At 43.2% G+C, this 25,371-nt stretch overlaps 1 protein-coding gene across 14 annotated transcripts; it reads right to left on the minus strand.

Moving 5' to 3' along the window:
• MED10 (mediator complex subunit 10) lies at window positions 1–25,371 on the minus strand. 14 transcript variants are annotated; one of them, XR_007508965.1, is made up of 10 exons: window positions 25,202–25,371; window positions 24,833–24,916; window positions 23,531–23,633; window positions 22,029–22,345; window positions 21,641–21,800; window positions 20,465–20,534; window positions 7,636–7,898; window positions 5,727–6,027; window positions 5,338–5,396; window positions 1–2,819 (listed from the first exon to the last, which is right to left on the minus strand). XR_007508965.1 is itself a non-coding variant. In XM_049824087.1 (4 exons), exons 1-4 carry the CDS (start codon window positions 25,369–25,371, stop codon window positions 22,250–22,252), a joined length of 453 nt encoding a protein of 150 aa, XP_049680044.1. In that variant the 3' UTR covers window positions 21,408–22,249. The 14 variants fall into 14 exon arrangements, 7 of the variants coding, with proteins under 7 accessions (XP_049680043.1, XP_049680040.1, XP_049680042.1 ...); XR_007508968.1 differs by lacking the exon at window positions 21,641–21,800; XR_007508966.1 differs by having other exon boundaries at window positions 7,657–7,898; window positions 21,641–22,345.

Here is a 25,371-nt window from a genome sequence, read left to right on the forward strand (position 1 = left end):
TTGAAACGAAAACAGTTTAATCATCATTAAAAAGAAACAACAACAATAACTTGTAAGGAAAAGAAGAAAAAAAAAAATGACAGAGAACAGGGTGCAGGCAGCACACCAGGGGTCTGGAGCCTGACGGATAATGGGGGGGGGAGGGGGTGGTGTGGAATATGGAGGAGGGAAAGGAAGCGGGGAGGGGGGGAGGCAGGAGATAGGAGAGCAGGGGATGCAGGGGGAAACAACTCGCGTGGGTTAGAAACTCGCAGGGGTGAAGGGGGCGGGCTGGAGCAGCGGGGGGCATATGGGGGAGAAACACATGCCCGGGAGAGGGTAGGTGAGGGTACAAAGGTGCATGGTGGGACACGGGTGGGGATGACCTACCCCAGGGAGTCCACCCAGGATGATCCACAGCAGGTAACTCACCTGGGATAACCCGCAACAGAGCATCCACACCAGATCATCCACGCCGGGAGGACCCCCAGCAACGCCCTTCAAACTGCCTGTGCTTCACCCCCAATCTTCCCCAAACTGGGGAGTTTTTTGCTCTTTCAAAATACTCAGTTTGGGGTGTGTTTCAGTGCTTTTCCACAACATAAAAAGGGGTGATCTTTTGGTTATGGTTTGTGCATGAAAATGGGGTGGGGTTTTTGCTTTCCAGCTGCACAAATTCAGGTGGATTTGGCTTTCCCAGGAGTCCCAAAGTCGTTTGTTTTTTTCCTTTGCAGACCCAGAATCAGGGGGTTTGGGGTTGTCCTGGTTTCAGCTGGAATAAAGCTAATTTTCTTCTGAGTAGCTGGTACAGGGCCATTTTGGATTTAGGATGAGAATAATGTTGACAACACACCGGTGCTGTAGTTGTTGCTAAGCAGTGTTTATACTAAGTCAAGGACCTTCCAGCTTCTCATACCGCCCTGCCAGCAGAGGGTGGGGGTGCACAAGAAGAGTCGCTGAGCTAAAGGAGGATTCCAGGTAAAAAAGGTCAGCTCGAAATACACCACCTCCTCTAAAAGTTAAGAGCGATTTGAACACTTAAAAATCAGCATTTAGGCTAATCGATACCATTTTGAACACCTTCTTAGCATACAAGTAAACACTCTTGCCGGCGTTGGAAAACGTCTCCTCCCTTCCTTACAGCACTGCTGCAGGGAGATAACCCTGGGAGGCTGTGGGACGAGGTCGTACACAATCAGAATCTACACTTACAGATCCACCAAAACAGCTACAGCTGCTGCTGCTTTGCATCTTGCTTGTTTGGTGAATAAAGCTGAAAGTGAAGTGGAAAACTTCAAAGAGCAAAATGAAAAATAAAGAATAAATCTCAGTAATTCACACTAAAAAGGTGTGCCCATGTTTATATACATCCAATGGAAATACTTATACTGTAAAAGTATTTGATTTCCCTTTTCCATTACCTTAACTTGCACAGCTCTGAATTCGTACCGTTAAATTATCCCTCTCCAAAGTACACAGTTATAATGCGACTAGGGGGTTTTGTGCGTGTTGCGTAACGCGGAGGGACACCTGGCCAGCTGAGCTGCCCAAGAGAGGTGCTACTGAACTGCCAGGGAAACACACCATTGAAAGCCAGACAGAAAGAAAGTACTTCAGAGCACTCCGTCAAAACAACAGGAAAAAAACCCCATAACATTCAGTTGACTCTCTTTTTAAATGTTTAGAAAAATACCTAACTGCTTACATACACCTAACACATCATATTCTACAGCTATTTGGCAGTTACAATTTAAACAGTGCAAGTCAGTTTGTAAAATCCCCAGTGCTGCAATACCTCCGACTACCAAAAAGCACTGGTGGATTTCCTAATGCTTTTGGTAGTACTGAAGCATGCTGAGCAACACGTTTTCGTGTTATCTCGACTGTTACAACTGAGAAACCGAAGACCAGTGATGTCATCAACTTTAGGAAGATGGGCTGTGCTTGGGTCTTTGGAAGGAAATTGACTTTTTTTTTTCCCCTCTTCTTTTTCTTTTTTTCAAGAGAGTGAAAAGTCTCGTTACTGATGACTTCTACTGTCAAGTCAATCACCTCTGAAGATCCACTCTGATGGGAAGTTCATAAAACAAAATGTCTTTGAGTGAGAAAGACTTCCATTTTGGAAAATCTCTTTCCAACTGAAGTCAAAATTACACACTGTAGGTTAAAGGAAAAAATACATTCCTGAAGCAGTAACTCATCAAAAACACCTCAGGGCTCACTGTCACTAGTTACAAGGCTGCTAATGCTTCCTGGGAAAGCCTGGGAAACACACAGATGCGACGCCCGTTTGTCCTGTTTTGTCCATGTCTCTTCTTTTACCTTGACTGCTTTTAGTACAGATGCTAATTATCTCCATAACGTTTTTGAGTACTACTATATTTTAAAAAACTCATTGACTGTAAAAGCATAAAGCTTTTATCATGAAAACAAAGTCTGTTTCTTCTGAACACCTGAACTCTTATGAACAGTTTCTTCCCTCTTTTAGTACAAAATTATTTTCACAGTATCATTTACTAGCAAGCACTCAGAAACAGATGATTATGCTTTCAGGAAGAGAAAATAAACTGAGGGAACTAAGCTTTGTATAGGTGTAACATGCTCCAGAACAGGACTTATTTTTAGTATTTGTGTTAAAATATTTAAGGTAAAATAAAAGTAGGAGAGTTGGCACACACTCAATGTTAAAGTCCATACTGCAAGTACCTTTGGAAAAACGCAGACACACATCGTAGGTGTACCTTGTACTTGCAGGCCACTACGGAATCTTTCCATCTGTCTCGTACTGTCACGGCAGAAGAAAGGGCAACCACGACGAATCGGTGCCAGCTGACATCCAGCTGAGAGAAGAAAAAAAATCAACACATTAGCACAAAGCTGGGTAGGAAGCCAAAGCTGCCTTTTTGTTTGTGAAGGTTTGTGAAGACAGTACGACTGAGCGGAGGAAAAAGTATTTTTGCGTCATTTGCGGTACAGCTGTTGACACAGGCCACTAGAGCTTTTGCATTTTTCAGACAACTGTACTTTTTTTTTCTCCTTTCTTTTTTGACTCATTGGCAACTTTACTTTCACTAGAACTCACTTTCCTAGATACACGCAGGTGACACACCCAGAGATCTACATACATTTTCTCAAGCTTTAGTACAGCCAAGGCTCCATCAAACCTATACGTCCCAAGTTGAGTATTTTTGCTAAAGAGCACAGCAACACATCTGTCCTTGTGAACTGCCTTGTTGCAAAAAAGGAATCATTTTTTCGAGTCTGTTGCTCCAAACGGGCAAGATCTTTTAAAACTGCAGCTGTGCCACCAAACCCGCTCAGGGTCCCTCCTAGCTTTTGACCACCCTGAGATTTAACAGGCACACGCTCCATTCCACCTTCCAACAGCAAAAATACGTTAATGCTCTCGGACCCAGAGAGCAACCCTACGGACGTCCACGCACACAGCCTGCTGTTTTGATGAGGAGCCACCGAGCATCCCTGCGAGCACAGCTGCACGCGCCAGATCGGTTTCACTTGCACCGCGAGTTACCGGTTTGCAGTGAACGTAGTTTCTGACGCTTTACACTGAAAACCGTATCTTGACGCTTCGCCACAGCAGAAACGACCCATTGCTAGGAGGCTACAAAAACGCAGTAACAGCAACTGCAAACCCACAGCAGCAACAGCTCCAGAAATATTTAGACCAGGAACAAGGGAGAAAAATAAAACAACTTCATCTCACACACAGGGGAGCGGCAGGCAGAGAAAAGGGTTGGCATTCTGAGCCCTTACAGAAAACAGGCGTTCTCCTTCCATTCCTCAGCCCGTCCGTTAAGGTCTAAATGCTGCAACACTACTACGGCAACATCAAGAGTAGGGAACGGCAGCCCTGCCACTGGACTTGCCATCGACCCATGCTATTTACGTAGCAGGACGTGGATGCAGAGGGACACGTTTTGCCACACGCAACCCTGAACTTCCTGAAAATTTACGTTTACTGAAAAAAGCCATTTGGAACGTATTGCCAAACAACATTCGGCAATAAAGCTTTGATGCGTTTGACACACGCAAGTTTTTGGTCACTTGCTATTTGCTTCCTGTTGCTGCTGCTGTTCTTCCTTCAGAAATTCTACCTGTAGCCAAGTTATTCACTACTGGTTCAAGCATTTGCCTTCCTGGTATTACCAGCACATTCACAGAGGCAAGTAACTTAACTGCTCTTCTACAATTATCCAAACGACAATTACAGCCATGAAAGAGAAGGAGAGGTCAGGCAGCAGAAGAGCTCTGCAGGCTGGCACCAGTCAATATTGCACTCTCTAAAAACAAACAACAACACAACAAAATCGTGACCCTGTATCCTCCTTTTTTTTTTTAATTCTTTCAGAGCTCATCCCTGCCTCAGCATTTTGTCTTGTCAGATCATGAAGCACAAGTGATCCATACCCTGACGACTTTTCCGTGTGATGAACGCCTGTCCAGAAATAGTCCAGATCTGCAAGACTGGTGTCATTTTTATGGTTTTAATCATCATAACTCAAGTTTTATGTACTCACACATTTGTGAGGAAACTAATTAACTTCTAGACACTGCCTCTCCTTTTTTTGGGGGGTGGGGGTGGAAATGTGTTAGAGACTGAAAAACGTTACGATTCAGAGCTTCCAACCACGAGGGAGTGGTGGAGAAATCAATGAAAGCAAAGACCAACAGCAGCAACTTCAATTGAAAGTTGGCTTTAATTCCGATCACATACTTAAGCGACTCTCCAAGTCTATGCCTCGGTCCTAGGAATGATTAGCCCCTTTTTGGAAGGACAAACTTTTTTACTTAAAAGTCCTAGACTGAAGACTCCGCTGAACGGAATGGGGATTGTGCCATGGGACAACATGCCATCAACACTCTTAATGGGGAAGGAAAAAAAAAAAAAAAAACCAACAAATAAAAATCAAGTTTAAGTACCAGTTCCCATCATGTTTCACTCATTACATTTCTACTGGCATCTAGGTGCTCAAAAATGAACTACAGGGACACCACATATTCCTAAAAATTCAGTTATACATAAAAAAGTAAAAGGCTATTTCCAACTTGCCCATAAAATCAGCATGAACAGAGAGAAGAGAAACACTCGACCCTGAAGAAGCTAACAGGCAGCTCTGAATTTACCAGACAGGAAATTTCATTCTTTCGCCTGAAAAAAAAACACATCAAGGGACCAGTTCAGGAACAGGGCACAATCTGTTAACAGCAATTTTTCCATCAGCTTTTCTGCACTAGCAGCAAATTTGCCTTCTCTGTGGGTTTAACATGGAGCATCTGTAGTGCCCTCGAACTCGCAAGTGTTTCTCTCCGCTCCCCCAGCCCCATATGTGCGATTACCTGAGCAGCAAGCGGAATTAACCACGCAGAATTTTCTTCGTGTGACGTGGAAGGTGACACTGGGAGAAGAGGAGACAAAGAAATGAACCTGCTTGTCACACCCAGCCAACGGTGAAAAGACAGGGGAGGATTCTGCCGGAAGGGCTCTGTACCCCAGGAGCTCTCACCGGCCGGTTTGTCTCCCCTTTGCCCAGTACCAAGGGGATGACAACACCTCCCCTGAGCCCCCTCGTAGGGGGGGCTGCCCCAGGAGAGCTGGGGGACCCCCACCTCGCTTCTGCCCGCGGGAATGGACTGGGCAAGACCCTCCACGCAGAGAGAGGAGTGTGGCATGGATTGGATCCCCAAGGGAACAGGTCAGGCTCCCCGCTAGCAGAAGGACAACTCACCTCCCTCCTGCTGCTCAGAGCTGCTTGCTGCGGACAGCCCTGCCTGCGCCCAGCTGCTCTTCGGCCGTGCTGGGACGCTCCTGCTCGTTACAGCCGCAGGTACTTTTGCCTTTGGCTAACGCATGCTCCAGACAGCGGACACCCCGCCTCGTTCCAGCTCCCGCTTGCTACAGTTCTGGCTTGTTGAAGCCCCAGCTCCGCACTGAACCTCCGGCTGATTTCAGCTGCTTCTCCTTACAAGCTCCAGCTGTGTGCAACGGTCTGGGCTTTCCATAAGGTTGTATATCAACTGCTGCCAAAACTGGAGCATGAGGATTAAACATCAGAGTTACACGCCAAGTAAATATCCGTTAGTGTGGGTGATTAATTACTTAACAACTATTCTGAGCAGCACAGAAAGAAGAGCTGGACTCCGAGAGGGCACGTGGGGTCTGAAAAGCGCCTTTCCCCCACAGACCACCGCAGATGTTGAGTTCGGCCCGCTGCGTGCCGGCCTCCCGAAATTTGGCGTCTGACACAACCAGACTCCCATCTCCGGGGAGGGTCCATGCACTCTGCCCGCCCCCCGCTTCCCCCCACAGCCCCCAACACCCTCCCACCCGCCTGCAAAACCAGCCAAGCCGGCTCCCACTTTTGGCCCCCAAACAAGCTGACTCGGGGCCCATTTGGGAGCCAAAAAACCCGGCTGCTGAGCCTGTTCTCAAGGCCCAAACACGCAGGGCCGGAGCTCTGTTTCTGGGCCCAAAGCCGGGCAGCTCGGTCTGTTTCCGAGCCCCCACATCAGCCACACGAGCCTGCTGTCAAGGAACAGAAAGCTTGTTTTCCATTTCTGACCCTGCAGCGCCCACGGGCGACGCCCAGCGTCGCCACCCCACAGCCCTGCACCACCGGGGCCCCACACGTAGTTTCGGGGAGCGCTCGGGACCTGCGGAGGGCCCGGCCCCACGCCTCTGCGGGGCAGCCCCAGCACAGGCAAGGCGCCGCTTCTCGATTCCCGTTTCAGGCTTTATTTCCCCGCCATCAGCGGCACGGCCAGGCCCCCCCCACCCCAAACCCCCCGGCCGAAGCATCCCCGCGGGGAGCCGGGCCCAGCCCCCCCCAGCCCGGCCCCGCTCCAGGACCCCGCGCCGGCAGCAGCCGGGGACCCTTCCCTGCCCCTGCGGCACCAGGACCCGCCCGCCGCCGCAGGAGCTCCCCCCGGGCCGCCGCTGCCCGACCCGCGCCGGGAGCGGCACGGGCCACCCGGCGCCAGCAAGGAGCAGCCAGGGACGGGATGGGGCCGCCCCTGCGCCTGCTCCCCCCCGGCCGGACACGGGCCCGGCCCCGAACACACCCCCCCCGCAACGACCCCGGGGCAGCTTCCGCCCCCGGCGGCCCCGGGAGAGCAGAGCCCGGCCCCGCCCGCGGCGGCTCCGGCCGGGGGATCCCACCTCCGCGACCCGCCGCGCCTCCCCAGCCCCGAGGCGGCTCCCGCTCCCTCAGGGCGCAGAGCGGAGCGGAACGGAACTTCGGGCAGCCGCTGCCACTCTGCTGGGCCCGCCCAGGCGTCCCGGCCCCGGCCCCGCCCCCCTCCGACCGCCCCCGGCCCCGGCCCCGCCCCCCTCCGACCGCCCCCGGCCCCGGCCCCGCCCCCCTCCGACCGCCCCCGGCCCCGGCCCCGCCCGTGTTCAATACAGCGATGCGGAGCAGGACGGAGGGCTGGGAAGCGAAAAACAGAACAAGGGAACAGAGAGGGAAAGAGAGAACAAACGGGGACAGGGAGAGAGAGGCAAAGAGAGGGACGGGGACCAGGACAGCGGGGAATATATGCACAGAGAGGGACAAGGTCATCCAGGTGAGTCTTGAGAATTGCCAAGGAAGGAAGTTCTTTCTCTTTGGGCAACCTATGTCAGTGGTTAACTGCTCTCACCATGGAAGAATTGCTTCTTACACGTCACTGGCGTTTCTCTTGTTGCACCTCGTTGCTGGAAAAGTTTCCTCTTGTCATTTCACTGTGCAGATCCGACCAGAGTCTGGTGCAATGTTCTCTATAACCCAGTTTTAGTTACTCTAAGGCAGCAGTTAGATTCCTTCTTAGCCTTCTCTTCTCTAGGATAAGCCAGACCCATCCCTCGGGCCAGGACCATCGTGGTGGCCCTTTACCAGGCTCACTCCAAGTGCCTCCATGTCTTCCTGGAACACAGCATGGAAGGGAAGTTTACTCTTGTACTACATGAACTCCTCTTTCCCTATCCCATTCACATCAGCAATGTGTCTGGTTCAGGACAAAGACCAGGGGAAAAAGTCAATGAAAATTAACCAAATTACTTAATGAAAACACAATTCAGCTGCATTTCCCCAAAAATGGTTCTAAGAGACTATAGCAACATACAGATATGTCAAATATATTACAGCTTTCAATTCTATGGAATCACTTCCCCTAAATCAAGGCTATCTCTTGTGCAGAGAAACAGAAGGGGACAGTCTTGGATTTAAAGCATAAGAGGCTAGGAAGCTATTACAGAGCTTTAAACGAATGGAAAGATACTGTCAGAAATTCAGAAAAGGAACTCGATACCACCTGGCCAAGGATGTTAGTACTGTCTGAGTTGCTAAGCAACTATGTAATAGTTATTCATTTCAAGATTAAGTAAATTTTGTCATTTAAAGAATGAATTACAGTCTACTCTGTATTACTTAGAGGAAACCAAAATTTACTTTGTAGTGATATAGTACTTCTCACGCTTTGACTTGACAATAGCCTGCCACTAACATTTTCATACACTGGTTAAGAAATACAAAATCCATAATCCAAATTTGGATACCCAGATGAGAAGCAGCCTTCTTCCTCAGTTTTTCCCCTTTCCCTGAGATGTTTTAATGTCACCAAACCTGAAGCTGATCCCTACCACTCCAGGTCTCCTTTTTTTTGTATCTGTATTTCTGTCAGTATATGACAGAAAGACATATTACAGGAATCGGTGTTCTGCTAAAGGCACAGCATCTTGTTTGATGCTTGTGAGATTTATGAGCTAAAATGAGTCCTGGTCAGCATAGATGTTAACTATTTCGAAAAATGCTGTTGAAACCATCCCAGATTACTATTTTTTTTTAAATGATGACATATTAAAATAATTTGCAATTCCCAGTTTGTAGTGCTGGGATAGTCAACAAAGTGTGTTTGTTCTACCCCCTCAAGATAAACAAAATAATTCAGTGACATGAAGAAAGATGCCACAGAGAAAGTCACACAGGATAAGAGGGGAAATTATTTAAAAGAGGATCAACAGTTTAAGATACTTGCAGATGTAAATATCTATTTAAGTCTTTTTGTGATCTGTATCATATAATAAATCTGTACTACGTACTTAATAGTAATACTGAGACCGTTACATAACTTCTCATCAGTTAAAATGATTCTGCTTTTGATTGTACCATCAATACAATGGGCCAAATGAAAATTGTCAACTAGTAAAAAGTGGAGAGTTTTTACAGATCTCAACAGATTGATTTACCCTGGTCAAGCACCTGGTTTATTTTTCTTTGTACAGCAATGTCCTCACTTGGCACTTCTCAACTGCTATTTGGTGAAGGAAAGCGATTTAACATTTGCAGTCTACCTGAGGATTTGTTTATCTTTTTTTAATAAGGAAAAGTTTCTTCTGAGTGTTATTTGAGGGTGAACAACAGCCCTAGAACTTACTCAAAGAGCAGCTCTTAAGCACACAGTTGCATCATGAATATTTATTTGACTGCATGCAAAAGCTCTGAGTATCTTGGCTATGCTTTTCTCCTTCTGCAAGATACCCTTCTTTGTTGGGAGAGTGCTGTCATAGCAACGAAGGGCAGCAGAAGGCAAGGGGGCTGACAGGCATGTATATAAAGCAGGTTGGATTTTCAGGCTAATTAAAAGGTTTTGTGTTCTGGGTCACCTTGTAAATGAGATACAATTCTCAGAAAGCTGTGACCAAAGCTGCTCAGCAGAAAGTGGAGCAAATGCCCAAAGGTTCTTCTGGTATTTACCCTTTCTTGAACATAACCTGTAATTTTCATGGTATGCAATTGCAATGGCTCTAGAAAATTTGTTGCTGGGTCATCTTGCTAAATAGAGAAAAGTTGTTTTTATGAGTCGAACTGTAAAACCGTTCACTCTGGGTCTGGTGAGCAATTTGTATCAGTGGACTTCTACCCTCAGAATTCTTTTGACACACTTGCTAAAATGCATTAGAATTAATTTTAACACAGCCTGAATGAAATGGATTTGAGCAGCTCTGCAAGCTAATGCCGCCTCAAAATATTTTGTGATCTGGATCAGCTCAGTGCTCTTTCAGTTTAAGGCTGGGATGTTTTTTGATTATCTGTGCCGTATACGTAAAGCATTTCTAGTCTACCTGAGGAACAGGTATGGAGGCAGCTGGAGCCTGGTTCCTACATTTCCTCTACCTGTGGCCTATGTTTATGTTTCTAATTGTCCTGGTTTTGGCTGAGATAGAGTTAATTTTCTTCCTGGTAGCTGCTATAGTGCTATGGTTTGGATTTAGTATGAGAAGAATGTTGATAACACACTGCTGTTTTCAGTTGTTGCCAGGTAGCGTTTGAGTAAGTCAAGGATTTTTCGGCTTCTCATGCCCAGCCAGCAAGAAGGCTGGAGGGGCACAAGGAGTTGAGAGGGGACACAGCCAGAAATGCTGGCCCAAACTGGCCAGAGGGATATTCCATACTGTGTGACGTCATGCCCAGTATATAAACTGGGGGGAGTTGGCCTGGGAGGGATCACTGCTCAGGAACTAACTGGGCATCAGTCGGTGAGTGGTGAGCAATTGCATTGTGCAGCACTTGTTTTGTATATTCCAATTCTTTTATTGCTAGTATTGTAATTTTTTTACATTATTTATTATTATCATCATCATCATCATTAATTTTCTTCCTTCCTGTCCTATTAAACTGTTCTTATTTGAACCGACGAATTCTTCCCCCCCCCCCCCCCCCCGATTCTCTCCCCCATCCCACTGGAAGGGGAGAAGTGAGTGAGCAGCTGCGTGGAGCTTAGTTGCTGGCTGGAGTTAAACTGCGACAATGATTCACTTTATAATTCTGCAATTTGAAACGCACTTGCCACAGAAATATTGTGAAAATTAGTATTTGCACTGCTCTTTAGAGATGCTCTACCCTCACTCCTGTTGTTTTCCTGATGACAGTAGGTTGGTGGTTTATCTCTGCAGTAAGTAAGCATTTCAGTTTTGAAATGCTGCTTCACATAAATGAGCACCAAGGAGAATTTTACTGTACCGGGTGTAGACATGGCAGACTCAGACCGCGCCAGGGCCTATTCCTGATTGAGGGTAGGATGCTGTGGGAACACGCACCTGCAGACAGGACCGTGAGAACACTACAGGGCCCCTCGGTGAATGTGCAGCCTGACATGCCTGCTCACAGCACCTGGGCTTTACATGTGCGTATCTGCAAGTAGAATATTTTGCAGCTAACGTGTTTATCCGGGATGTTGACAGGGACATCAGGATGGACTTCTGTCCCTCACAGGCTGTTCCCAGCATGCCATTAACAAGACTTACTCTCTTACAGTTTTGCCTTTATTCCTGCCTTCCTTTAGCAACGTGGATCAGTCGCTTGCAGAGAGAAAACACTGGATACGGTGAATCATTGCTTTGGTAGCTCAGATCAGGTACATAACTGATAGAGCTTGCTTATTAATTTGGGGGTTGGAAGGTTTCATTTTCAAGTTACATCAGAACCACTGTGTCTAACACCTACTTTTGGCCTTTGCCTGATTTCTAGTTAAATGTTTTAACCTAGCTCAAGTTTTATAACTTAGTCTAAGAATGCCTGAGTGAAACTTTATGGTCTCCAACACTAAGAATTTTGCAGGAATCTAGTAAGGCTGGTAAGATGCTCTAGTATCTTCTGGCCTTACATGTAATCTTTTTTTTTTTAAAGCTTCTTTATCTTCTTTCTAATTCTTTTGGTTTAATGTTTGTAGTCACTCTGGTTTTGTAATTTTTTTATCTTGGTTTCAATAGTACTAAATGGTGGTCTTGTAAAAGAGCTACAACTGATTAAAAAAAATCCAATCAATTTGCATATTCTTTCCGCAGTGATGGGGCAGCATCTTCCTTTAAGACACACTGGCCCGTTGAAATTAGCAAGCAATTTGCTGGTCAGTGCGCCTAAACAAGAAACAGGCAATAAATCAATGCATGCACTCAGGTCCCTGGGCTCTACAGTTGTTGCAAAAGCTGCAAAATTAAACAAGATTTTTATTCTACCATACGGAGTCAATTCAGACCAATGGAAGAATGGGAGAATATTGTCAGTTCTTCAGGCAAATCTAAATCTTTCATCCTACCCTTTTTCATGCTGCTTCAGAACTGTTGCAAAGACAACTACTATAAAAATGGATCAGTAACCTTTTTGCCTGTCCTCCAAATTAATATCACCTCTCCCCAAATACTGCTGCCTGTCCAATACTTTTTTCTTTTGCTATGCCCAGAAGATAAATCAGCTCCAGTAATTTATAATTATTGATAAGTCTTGAGGATGCCTTCTGTGAAGGGAATTACATATCCAATTAACCATGTATTTGATTATTAGGACTGTCTTCAACCCCTTCTTATTCTACTGATAACTGGACAAAATTGTATGGAAGCTGTTCTGCAGTTTTCTAGCTGTTCAGTGTACCAGATCACTTGCAGAAAACAGACTAGCAAAATTGTTATAATTCACTTCAATTTTTAGTAGCTCTCTTGTGCTGTAGCTTTAATCTGTATGAAATTACTAAAGCACTGAGTAAAGAAAGCAGCTGTTAACAGCTAATGGAGCTACAATATGACCGGAGCTTTTGGATCAATGTGCAATACTACTGCACAAAGTATATATATTCACTTATAAAAATATAAATTATTATAAAATATAGAATTATAGTTCAAAAAAAGGCTCCCAGGTTCTTACATTAGAAAATTTCAGTACAGTACAATATGGTGCAAATTTACATATTCATTTAAATGTGTCTGTGTTTACAGCCCCAGAGTGCAATATAGATAAGTATAGATAAGAAAAGGCAATGCCAAAGCTGTGAGATAGACATTCCTTTTTCTGTCCTTTTCAAAATGCATTTGATCTAGTTCCCAGGTGTTTACAGGGGTGAGTTAACATGATACAATATTAAAACTTGGTCTATTAAGCTGTTTTCAAGGCAAGACTAATTTTATATCTGTGGCAAGAGGACTTAGACAAAGCAATGTGATTTTATGCTGGAGGATCCCTAGGCAAAGGAGGATGTCTTTGTATCTCTCCGTTTAAAATTTACTCCTAAAAAGCACATGTACCTGATGCAGCAAAGAAGAAGAAAATGCTCCTTGTCGTCCCTTGCCACCAAATATAAAAGACGATTTTAAAACATTCTATCGATGTTGACAAAAGGTAATTTCATCCTCTGAAAAAATATTGGAGGATTTTATATATGAACCCTGAACTGGCATATACTTTATGCAAATGTTTGTTTAAAAGCTGTGTACGTTGTCTTTTCCTTAAATGGCACGGTTCTGGATAAATAAAGTGTGTGCAGAAATCTTTCTAGGACAGGAATCTAACTTGCCCAACTATATTTTTAATCCTGAAATGATGAAGAACAACTTTTCAATCATCCAGGAACAGCAAAAGCAAGATTATACATTAGGGAAAGTAGATATTAGAGAAAAGCTGAGACAGCTTTTGGTATAGGGAAGGGTTTACATACATACAGGGAAGGCTGTTGGAGTTCTCCAAACGTGTATGTGAGTTTTTGGACATCAGTGATGCACAGATGAACTCTGTTTGGATTCCCTGATGGCCTTCAACAAGATCCCTTGTTAAAGAATCTTAAAGAATCTCTGGTTTTAAAAAGACAGCAATGAAAATTGGAAACAGTTCAGAGAAGAGTGGCAAGTATGATCTGAAGTACAAAGCAGCTTCCATATGAGAAGCAGCTAAACAAAGTAGCCTTCAGCCTGGAAAAAAGGTGATTGGGAAGGGAATATTACAGTAATCTATGTAACCACAAGTGATGTGAAGAGGAGAGATAGGACATGCCTGTTTCCTATCTCTTCTAGTGCAAGAGCTAAGAATTAAATTAGTGGATGGCTGATTTGAAACAAATAGAAGCAGACACTTCTTCACAGAATGCAAATATGAACTGTGGAACTCCTCACCATGAGATTTTATAGATGTTAAAGTTTAAGGGGGTTCAAAGTGCAGCCCACCGAATTCATGGAGAAAAAAAAAATAATCCAGTGAGACTTACAAAGCTCAAAGGTAATATACATCAGGATGAGGATATCCCTACATCCTAAATCAGTGGAGGCTAGGGGAGCACACAGTCACCTGTGTACTGCTGCATTATTCCGAGTCCTAGTTTTCTCTGCCTGGGAATCCTCTCTTCACACATCTATTTTGTTTCTTCAGGCTGTTTGTGTTCCTCAGTAATGAAGGTAACAGCAACACTTCCATGATAAGCTTTGTAACCAATTGATTTGTAAAATCTGAAGCCCAATGAGAGAAGTGTTTTTACTAACTACTTCCTTTCTTTTCCTTTCATCATAATCTCAGTGAGTTCCAACATGCAATCATAATGGTTCTTTCCCCTCCACTTGATCAAAATAGAGCATCATTGCTGAGCAGCAAATTAGATTTTTCTTGCAATCTTAATGCTCTGCAACCATGACTATCAACCTCTAGAGATGACAGAGCTTACACGTACACTGACCAACCCCAAGAAGTTCATTTACATAAAAGCAGAAAGCCTGGCCAAGGAAACAGTGCATCTATGAAGCTATGTGTCTTCTGTGATGTGTTGTGTAATGTGTTAAATTATATTAAATAGCCTTAGACCAAGTAATGTCTCATGTTTGACAAGAGATCTTTTCAAAGCCATTTTTGCCTCCTGAAACTTCTTGGGTCTGGGGCTTTGACCATATAAGAGAATCTCTCAAAGAAGTATTGGTTAAATGTAATAAAAGAATAGATAAGTCTATTATTTAAAAGGTAATAATACTTTGAATCAAATAATAAGTTTGAAGATGGAATTTCTTATATATTTAAATTGTAATCTCTTACTTCAGCAGTGTGTTTCTAAGGTACCTATGGGTAAAACATTTTGCCTACAAAAATGGCACCTACCAGTGATTTCGGTGACAATTATAAGCTGCTTTTTTTTTTTTTTTTTTTTTAATGAAAAGGACTGAAGATTTTCATGACAGTACAGAAGTAGCTTGGTATATATCATTACATCTATATAATCACAGGAATTTTGGGTCCTTAACATTCCAAATAAAAGTTTATGAATGTCAACAACTAACATAAAGTGTAAATGCTATTTTTGCAGCAGAAGTGATGTAAGTATAGCCCAGATTCCCACGAAGTAACTAATGCAATACAACAATAATGCAATATGACAATAATTTTGAATCACCTTTTCCCAGATTATATATAAAAGTAGCTTCCTCTTCCTTTGAGGAATATTTGGAGAAGTTTGTTTAATATAATGAGCAAATTACAAATAGCAAGTAAATTAGATTCCCATCAGATCTTTAGGAATGGGAATATTATGTGCTATTTCTTAGCACATATATATAAAAGTATTATATTATATATAACATGTAACTTGATAGTTTAGTGGGTTTTTTTCTGTTTAGTTTTGTTATTATTACTGATGTATATTTCCCCCAACAAAAACAAAAACACAAAAACATGGGATCCCATGATGATGTCGCCTATAAAGAATACCATTCCCCAATCCTCTATCTCCACTAACTATCCCAGTCACCATGTTTACCATGACCACCTAGATATGCGGAGGAAGTATATGGTCCCTGTGGCTATAAATCACATCTCTGAGCCCAGGAAGCCTGGGACCTTCCTTGCATCAGCAAGCATGGACTTCAGTGTGGCCAGCATAGGGTACTTATTTTATTAACTAACAAACAACAATGATAACAAATTATACACTAACAGAGCAGACATTTCACACATTTTTAGGGCCCTGTGGCTGTGGAGTGCTTGCCCCACCACGGCTCCCCCACCGCTCCAGGCTGAGCTCTAAATCCTGAAGGAAGCGATGGCCAGCATGCAGAGGCAGACTGCAGATCTTCAGCCTTCTTAACATCTCCCAGGATGATGCCAGCTCCCCAAACCGTTCAGAGGGGATGGGAAAGGGCTATGGTGATTTATCAGCCAGATGCAGCTAATCTTGACTGCCCACTCAGGCACTTACCCAGCAGGCATTAGCTGTTCAGCAGTTAGAATACCCTGAGTAGCTCTCACCAACAGCCTCTGACTGTGTCACTCCCTGTATGGACCACCATGACCAGAACCCTGCTCTCGCATCCTGATGACTTATCACTTTAGAGCTGTTTTGCTCAGCTGTGGTCAAGGCTGCTGCCAGAGCCCCCGGTGGGGGTTCAGCTGGCTGCTGACAGACATAACTCAGTTCATAAACCTAGCTGCAGAAACTGCATGGGAAAAACAAGCCCTTATTTACCACCAAAGGTTAGGGCTGACCAAGGCCATCAAAAAGGATCTGGCCAGGGCTGGACTGCCCCAGAGCCAGCCTGTCAGACCTGGGTTTCATTCTGGAGAGGCCACAGCTATGCACTGTGGAGAACATACCCATATGCTTGCAGGAGCCCAGCTACATTTTACTCCATCTCCCTTGCTCACCCTCCCTCACAGAAGAGGAGCTTGTGGAGGTAGTTCTCATAACAGATAGAATCACAGAATGGTTTTGGTTGGAAGGGACCTTAAAGATCATCTCGTTCCAACCCCCTGCCATGGGCAGGGACACCTTCCACCAGAGCAGGTTGCTCCGAGCCCCATCCAACCTGGCCTTCAACACTGCCAGGGATGGGGCAGCCACAGCCTCTCTGGGCAACCTGGGCCAGTGCCTCACCACCCTCACAGTGAAGAACCTCGTCCTTAAATCTGATCTCAATCTACCCTCTTTCAGTTTAAAGCCATTGTCCTATCACTACATGCCCTTGTAAAAAGTCCGTCTCCAGCTTTCCTGTAGGCCCCCTTTAAGTACTGGCTGGCTGCTGTGAGGTCTCCCCAGAGCCTTCTCTTCTCCAGGCTGGAGAACCCCAACTCTCTCAGCCTGTCTTCAAGGGAGAGCTGCTCTAGCCCTCTGATCATCTTTGTGGCCCTCCTCTGGACTCGGTCCAACAGGTCTGTGTCCTTATGTTGGGGGTGCCAGAGCTGGACACAGTACTGTAGGTGTGGTCTCACCAGAAAAGCCATGGAGAAGCCAGGAGCAGATACACTTCTGCGGCTAAAAGCAGTTAAAAAATACGCACTGGCCAAAAGGGACAAAACAATTTTTTTAAAAAGTTCCACTTGTTCATCATAAAACTTGGAAATAAAAGAATACTTTATATTGTTTTGGCAAAATATTCTTCATTAATGCCCATTAAGTAGGATTGGGTAACAATTCTTATGGAGTGGGTGGAGGAGAAAAGCAAGACGTAGAAAGAAATGCACAGCCTGAGGAAAATATTACCCTTTATACTATAAATTAATTGTTAAACACTGGAATTCAGAGTAGAAGAAACTTTGTTAATTGGGATAAATAGAATAAAATTTAAAAAGAAAAATCGTATTGTATTTTTGTAAAATAGACCTTAGACGCTACTGTGATTTTGGTTTTGGAAGTGTGAGAGTTGTTATCTTTCAGAATCCTCTGCCACTCCTGTTCATTCTGCAAAAATCAACTTAATCAACTACTTTAATAATGTTGCAGTAACAGCATTGAGAAGAGAGAACACACGAGGCCTTGCCTGGGGCAGGCACAACCAAATCCATAATGCAGTGCCAGTATCAGGAGAGCATGGCCAGAACTCAATGATGCTTCACAAACAAATGCATAGATTTAGTCCGAGTCCTTGGTACAGCGTTGCTAGAAGGATGATGGGGTTGTAATGGTAGCAAAGCGAACAGCCTTTTCCACAAGGTACAGGAGGCTGCCTAATGCAAAAGCACACTGGAGTGAGGCGAAGGCCATATCTGAGAATAGACAAAAAGGATGCTTACTAGACAATTCAACTAATTTTAAGGGCTGCCCACACTGAGCCCACCAGAGCATGGAAAATTCACAGATTCTACAAACAGAGTTTCTCTTTCACCATCCTCTGCCAAAAATACCTCATCTTGCCCAACTCTGCCGGTGCTCTTAAGAGGTGGAAAGGAGCAGAGTTGTGGAGAAATGGTTCAGCTGCATAGCAGGAAGAGGGCAGCTGTGATGCATTGAAACACCACACAGAACTTGGTTTCTTTCTGTTAAGGAAAGGAATTTTTCAGCACAAAAATATTTAATATTCAGAAAGTTAAATTTTGAATTCTGTTCACTGTTTTTATATTCAAGGAACAAATCCTCTTTCCAGCAAATCTGTAAAAGTGCCCCTCTCCTTCTCACGCCTTCTCTTCCTATCAGCAGTAGGAGTAAATCCATACATTATAAGCTCTATTAATATTAGTTTCTATGGAATGTACAGCATGGAATATAGACATGGAGAGAACACATTACAAAAAAGCCCTACCATATTAAGCTCATTACCTCTGAACCAGTCAACACAGAGCTGGTGAGGGCCAACTGATGGAGACATAATGTGATGCTAATCTCCACAGAACATCCAGAATGTAAATCCTGTGATAGTATTTTCACAGTACCTGCTGTTGCTATTGTTATAAATTAATACACTAGGCCCAAAATTCAAAGTAACCGTATGTATAAAAACTAATTTGAAAAATTACTACATTTTAGAATATGGCGTTTAAACCAAAAATTATAAACTAAAAGTTTTTGAATGGCATCACAGCAAAGGAGTTGAATCAAAGGAGGAAGAAGAATGTAAAACGAAGTATTTGATTTTTTAACTAAAGAATTAAAAAGATAAAGTCTCTCCTGGTTGAAAACCTTTCTCTTACATAACAACATTAATAACTCTAAAGTTACCAGCAGGGAAATCCTAGTTAGCACGAGGAATTGTAAACAGGTACAGAGATGCCCACTAAATGCAGCAGACTTAGAAATATATGAAGATGCACTACACAGACAGAATTACCTCGAGCGTTCAGTTCCTCCAGAGGCCTCATCTTTGTTTCAAAGTAAACTTGACTTTGCATATACTTCAAGCTGTTTCTGATCCCAAACATCTTTAAAACCATTTTTGCTCACAACCCAATGCATTGAAAAGCAAATGAAAAAGCTTCTTGCAACGCCTCTTCAGTGCTTCACCTACAGGCACAGGTACTAATTGCAATTTGCACTACATAAAAGCAAAGGTCCCTGGCACTGGTTAAATACCCACTATCATCTGCAGCATACTGCAACAAAAAAAAACAACCCAAAAACCCCAATCACTGATGAGACCAATTAGTCAAAACCCTTTCTTTGTGACAAGGTAAGATAATAGAATCATAGAAAACAGAAAAAAATCAGTTGGAAGGGACCTCTGCAGGTTATCTAGTTCAGTTGCCTTCCCCAAGGAGGGCTAACTTTAAATCTATGTCTGACTGCTCAGAGCTTTGTACAGACAACATTGGAAAATCTCTCAGGACAGCAATTCTGCAGCCACTCTGAGAACCTGTTCCAGTGCTAAACCAGTCTCAGAGGGAAGCACTTACTCCTTCTGTCCATCAAATTTCCTTCCTTACAACTCAGGTTCACTGCCTTTTGTCCTTGCTTTCCTTCAAGAAATACTTTATGCTAATCCATACGAAATTATTTTTTTTTTTTCCCCAAATGGCAAAATCCTATGGTCAAAAATGGGCTGGAATGAACCTCAAGAAGTCATCCTGTTTCTCCCTCTGCTTTAAGATACAATCAACTACATCAATGTCTCATGAATGATGTTGTTCTGATGGAAACTATGCTTCCTCAACATGCCATTGCTTTGCAAGCTTTATGATAAGATTGGTTTTTAATGCCTAATCCAGATTTCTTTTTCAGCAATTTTAGCCCCTACCCTTTATCCTTTTTATACTTACAAACCATATTATTTGAATCACAGTCACAGAATCATATTGATTGGAAAAAGCCTCTGGAGTTCACCTAGCTCAGCTCCTGCTCCAAGCAGAGCCAACTGCTACGTTAGATCAGGCTGCTCAGGACCTAGTCCAGGCGAGCCTTCAAAACCTCCAGTGATGGTTGGAGATGCTACCACCTATCTGTTCAACCTGTTCCAGTGCTTCCCCAGTGAGTCTATTATCGAACAAAATGCCAGCTCGCTCTACAGAGGAATCTTAGGTGTTTTGTTTTCATTTGATTTCTAGAGTGCATTCATTTTTTTTCCCAAGTTAACGTTACAAAAATTAAAGCTACCAAGGATGCTCTAAAGAATTAGGAGACTCACCCTGAAAAGTTTACAGATACAAAAATTCAAATAGCAAGGATAACTTATCTATATGAAACTTTTTTTTTTTAAATGTGAATTTCTAAGAGAATTTGCACAGAGTAAAGTATTTTGGAATAAAAATAAGACTTCCTGGAAGCACCAGTTTCTAAGTGTGCTGCCCCACCAAGTCTGACACACAAGCTTGTATCGGCACTAGGAGCCAGAATACTCCAGTATCCAGACCAGTTATCTAATGGCCTCTTGTCCTGTAAGTGTTCTCTCTCAATTACTGTTTAAACAGTTTCACCTGCCTCCTGCCAACATTATTGCTCTCAAGCTCTGCTGCCCACCACATTATACATACCTGAAAAATACTCTTACCTTCTTTGCTCATGCCCTGTATACATCCCACTTGCCAGTCACAAGCCTTGCTTCAACAGCTCCTAGGGACCTGGCAATCCAAGCAAAGGAAAACACAAACATGGCATGCTTTTCCTTTATTGCCATTTTCTGCCAAGTTAGTACGGTAACATTGTGAAGGGGAGAGTGATTAGCGGTCGAGCAAATACCAGGAAAAGCCAGTGTGCATGTGTGCACGCTAGGGCAAAGCAGGATAATATCAGGCACCAACTAGATTAATTTAGACTACCAGGTAACAAGTCTTAAACAACTAATACGGAGGAATGCCTAGCTTTCTGTTTTTCTTTTTCCCTTTGTTATTCCAAAGCTTGGTCAGGCATAGGGTTGGTTAGCATTATGGATGGGCTTTGCTTCAGCTACATAACAGCACAGACAGTTTTTCAGGCATGGAACTATGGCACCAACAACGTGAAGATACCTAAATCCCCATTAAGGTCTTTAATGGACTAGGTAGGTCTGCTACAGAGCACATGCATATAGTGCTATTTTGGAGCTCCTGCCCAAAACCACAAAGTTCAGCCACTAAAAGTCAACAAAACAATCAATTTGTTTGCTAGTGCAAAAAAAGTCAAGTTACATCTGGAAGGACAAATGTAAGCACAAATAGTTCAAGTTTCACAAATCCCCAAGATTGAAAGATGTCCTCTTGCTTCCACTGTAAAACTAGTCTTCTGCACTATGCCCCTGGGTAGTGAACCCAACATGCTGTTTTATGTTGGGACTACCTGACACATGAACAGTTACAGATTTCACAGATGAGTTCACAGCTGATCAGAAATGCTTCAGGTGACAATCCCTGATCCCCAAAAGCTCCTGCTTTGGGTACTAAAAGAGGGAGGTTTTCCCCACAAAACCAAAATACCAAGTTGACATTATCTTCAGATATAAACTTTTAACAGCCAAGTTCTGATATACATTTTATTTCTATCACTGTGAGACTGAGGAATACGCTATTTTTCCACAGCTTTCAATTCATTCTGCAGAGAGTAGCATGCAACAGGAAAATGTTAGATTTATTTTTTAAATTTTTATTCAACAACCTGCTTGCAGAAAATGAATAGAATTAAACAAAAGCTTACATTAACTGCTACATAAAATATTAACGCTTTTGAGGAGCTAGTCCCCAAATATGCTCACTTTATAAATCCTCAGCCATCCGCACTGCAGCTCATAGAACAAAACAAAAATATCTGAAGGTTTTCTTGGCTGCAATTCACCATGACACATGCAAACTGCAGCCCTTGACAGGCTCCTGTTCAGTACAATTTGGCAAGATGAAAGCAGGCAACTGTTTGGACTGTAATTAAAAAAAAAAGAAAAAAGTAGTTTACAACTGAAAAATAATCAAGTATAATAAGTACATTTCTCTTAAAACAGATGAGCCCACAATCCTGGAGCACACTTTTCAGAAGACAAAAAACAAGAATTTTTTGCTCTGGAAATGTACTTTGTGGGAAATGCTATGTATTGGTGACCTGTAGGCAATTATATCTCCAAAACCTTTCAGGAAAGAAGAACAGATTACCATAGGAAGTTTCAACTGCAATCTTTGAGTAAAAGTCTTCAGAAAGATTCAGTAGCTTCAGACCAGAACCATCAGCAATCATGAAGCTCCTTTACAGTCCATCACTGCCATTTTTAGTACAGTTGTTATGACGGCTTGGGTTCCTCCTCTCTCCAATCAGTGTTTTTATAGAGTGGTGTCAGTTTATGGAATTAACATTTTTAGAGCTATCAAAGGCCAGCTTAAGGAGGAGGATCTTCTCCTCGAATAGCTTTGTACTTAGCCATGTCTTCTGGGAACACCTTTGTCAGTTCTTGAATTAACAGACTTTTAAATTTCTGGAAAGAGAAAAAAATGTACATACATCAACTGCACAATTTATTTAGATTTCATCAAGCAATGTTATCTGATGAACAGGAATGTCTGTATACAACACAGTTCTACATTTCAGTGACCTAAGAGAATGGTACCTAAAAAACTCCTCAAAACCACACACACGAACACAGAAAGTTACGTTTACAAAATTCACAGAAAATGCTCAAGTGAAATCTGCTACGAGAGCACCAGGCAAACTAAAATGCTTTTAATTTCCCATAAATTAACTAGCATTTTCACCTAAGAAATACAAAGTAGTTGGACCTTTCTGGTAAACTCTGGTGCATCAGTATCTGTCTGACCTTACTAAGCAAAGCTGATAAAGACGTGTCCTCTTGATTTGATACAGAATCCCCTCCACCTCCAAAAAGGAACTCACACCTGGCTTAGAAATACATAATTCTTCCAACAACTTTTACAAGGACAGAGCATATCAAAAGAAAGAGAAGCTTAGAACATATGGAGATATGTCTACAATCTGCAGCACAAGTTACCATCCTCCACCCTAATATTAAGTTCAGCCAAAGAACATTCTGAAACACAGCCAGCCTTTTCTCAAATGTCACTAAACTTCCTTTTCTGACTCTGTTTTTCAGCAGTAATTCTAGCAGTTAAAAACACTATAGCAGAATGCTTAGGTTCATACTAGATGAAAGTACAAGTTCAGAAAACCCTAAACACTGCATACATTTTAAGTAATTTTATAAAGATTAACCCATGCTTATATAGCACGTTTGACATTTTAATACTCTGAGATCCATTCAAGACTGGAAAAACACCCCTTCTGTTTTGCTTATTTCTAAATTTACATATCACAGTTACAGATCTGTAAGTGTGAAGTACTCACTAGTATTCAAAATGAAAACAAAACAAAACAAAGATCTGTAATGCTACATACAACATTAACCAAAATAAAATCATAGTGACATCTGCATCTCCAACTGTGAGATGAATTACCAGTTTCTTTTCCAGAACAGGCTACATTAGCATCAATTAAGATACTGCAATGCAGAGCAATTCCTAATACAAATCACCTAATAAGGGAATTTAACAACTGCACAAGTGAACACCACCCCCCCATATTTACATAAAAGTAAAAACTTATCAAATATGTTATTACATTAGTACTTTCATTATTTCTGGCTTACCTTCATTGTGTCTATTTTTCCTTTTACTTGCTCATTTTTAGCCAAAGCTCGCTCCAGACACTCTTTAGTGTAAAGCTGAGGATTGCGGCCTTGATCTATGTATCTGAAAATAGAAAAGATACTGCTTAAATGATCATATTCCTACTAGGATCTGAATTATTCACCTCACTGCCCTTTTGTTACTACTATTATCTGAAGTGTGCATTTTAAAAAACACAGGTTAACTCAGCCATTTTTCAAAAAGACAGCTCAAGGAGGACTAGGTAGTGGCCAGCAAACAGCTGTCTTGGTACACTGTTTTAAATCTTTGTTTCCAGAAAGCCTAGAGCTTTGAAAAAAGTATTAAAAGCAAGCAAAAATTATAACTACCCAGCTCCTTGCAGACAGTAGGTACACGAATGACAAAAGATCGTCCTTTTCAAAGCAATTGTAAGGGCCCTAACCATAAAGCAGCTTGCTTAGTACATGGTAAGCAATAAGCACATAGAAATATGGCACCCAGCAATTCAAAGAAGAGAAGCAAGTCTACATACCACAGCAAAGAGTAAAAATTAACACAGCTGCATTGGCAAACCTGTAAGCATATTTTTGCTTTGCAATATAAGTGCTTGACAGAAGGAAATTCCATCACTGAATAAAGAAAATCCAACATTTAAGATTGTCATCACAGATTTACAGATAAAGTGAATGCCCAGCTGAAAAATGTCCTGTATAGCCAGTAACGCACTAGAATATAGTAAATCAGTGACACTTGGACTTATGAGAAACACTAGTAAATTAACTTGTCAGCTATATTGTAAAAGCCATCTTGTATAGCTCTCCCTCTACATTCACGATTTTGCTTTTAACGTTCTAATTCTCTGCCAACAAGACGACTGCCGCTACTGAAACCAAACACCTAAGTACTGGCCTAATTTATTTTCACCTGCAACTTTAAATCCTGATTCTAACCTAGTGTAAAGTGTATTTACAAAATGAAAGCTTACTTACTAAATCACAAGGTTTGGCAGAATCTGTATTACTGGCTACATATGTAAAGTCAATATAATTTTAAAAAAGCAAACAAACAAGAGAGACATCTGAAAGCGGGTGTATAGTTTATCACTTCTTGTACCCTTCTGCCTTCTCACAGGTTGAAGGCACTTCTTACCTTCTTCTGCCTGCTCACATTTTCATGAGGCGTTCAGAAAATGTTGTTTAAGAAATGAGCAGACCTCAGAGAAGATATCCACGCTGCAAAGACATGCTACCCCAAATCACACGGAGTACAGCACCTGCCCTTCCAGGTACAAAGTTACTTACTCAAAAACTTCCAAGGGCACGCTGATATCGTGAAGCTGCTGCCGGCACTTGTCGATATCCTGCAAGCCCGTCACCATGAAATTCCTGCAGGAAGAAAACAGGTCGGTTTTAGCCAAATAGGGCCGTACTGCGCTAACCCTCATCCCGGCTGCGGGGCCAGTGGCACGAAACCCAGCAGGGACGATGCCGGCGAAACTCCCTGCCGCTCTTCCCACGTTTCGCCACGGCGGAAGGGCGACATATCCGCCGGCCCGGGCCTCCGGTACCCTGAGGCACCAGGCTGGGGCTGGGGGGGGGGGGGGGGGCGGGGAGCGACAAGGCCCCGCGGCCTGGTAACGAAGAGGGGTGGCGGAGCGGCGGGGCCCTCACAATTTCTGGTTGAGCCCAGCCTGGCTGCTGGGCTGGAAGTCGCTAACGATAATGCCGAGCTGCCGGATGTTCTCCACGAATTTCTCCAGGTGCTCCTCCAGAGAGTCGAACTTTTCCGCCATCGCCATCACCGCCGCCTTCCCCCACCCCACTTCCGGCCGCCTACGCAT

The sequence above is a fragment of the Accipiter gentilis genome, chromosome 20 (assembly GCF_929443795.1).
Source record: "Accipiter gentilis chromosome 20, bAccGen1.1, whole genome shotgun sequence".
Lineage (NCBI taxonomy): Eukaryota > Metazoa > Chordata > Aves > Accipitriformes > Accipitridae > Astur > Astur gentilis.

What these genes read in the sequence shown, in the direction of transcription:
- MED10 (XM_049824080.1), bottom strand. Translation starts at nt 5,670, where the DNA reads ATGCCACACTCCTCTCTCTGCGTGGAGGGTCTTGCCCAGTCCATTCCC. An exon ending in TAATTCCGCTTGCTGCTCAG is followed by an intron (nt 2,820 to 5,337) that starts GTAATCGCACAT and finishes TTCTTCTCTCAG; the next exon opens with CTGGATGTCAGCTGGCACCG. An exon ending in TAGTGGCCTGCAAGTACAAG is followed by an intron (nt 2,047 to 2,720) that starts GTACACCTACGA and finishes ACTTCCCATCAG; the next exon opens with AGTGGATCTTCAGAGGTGAT.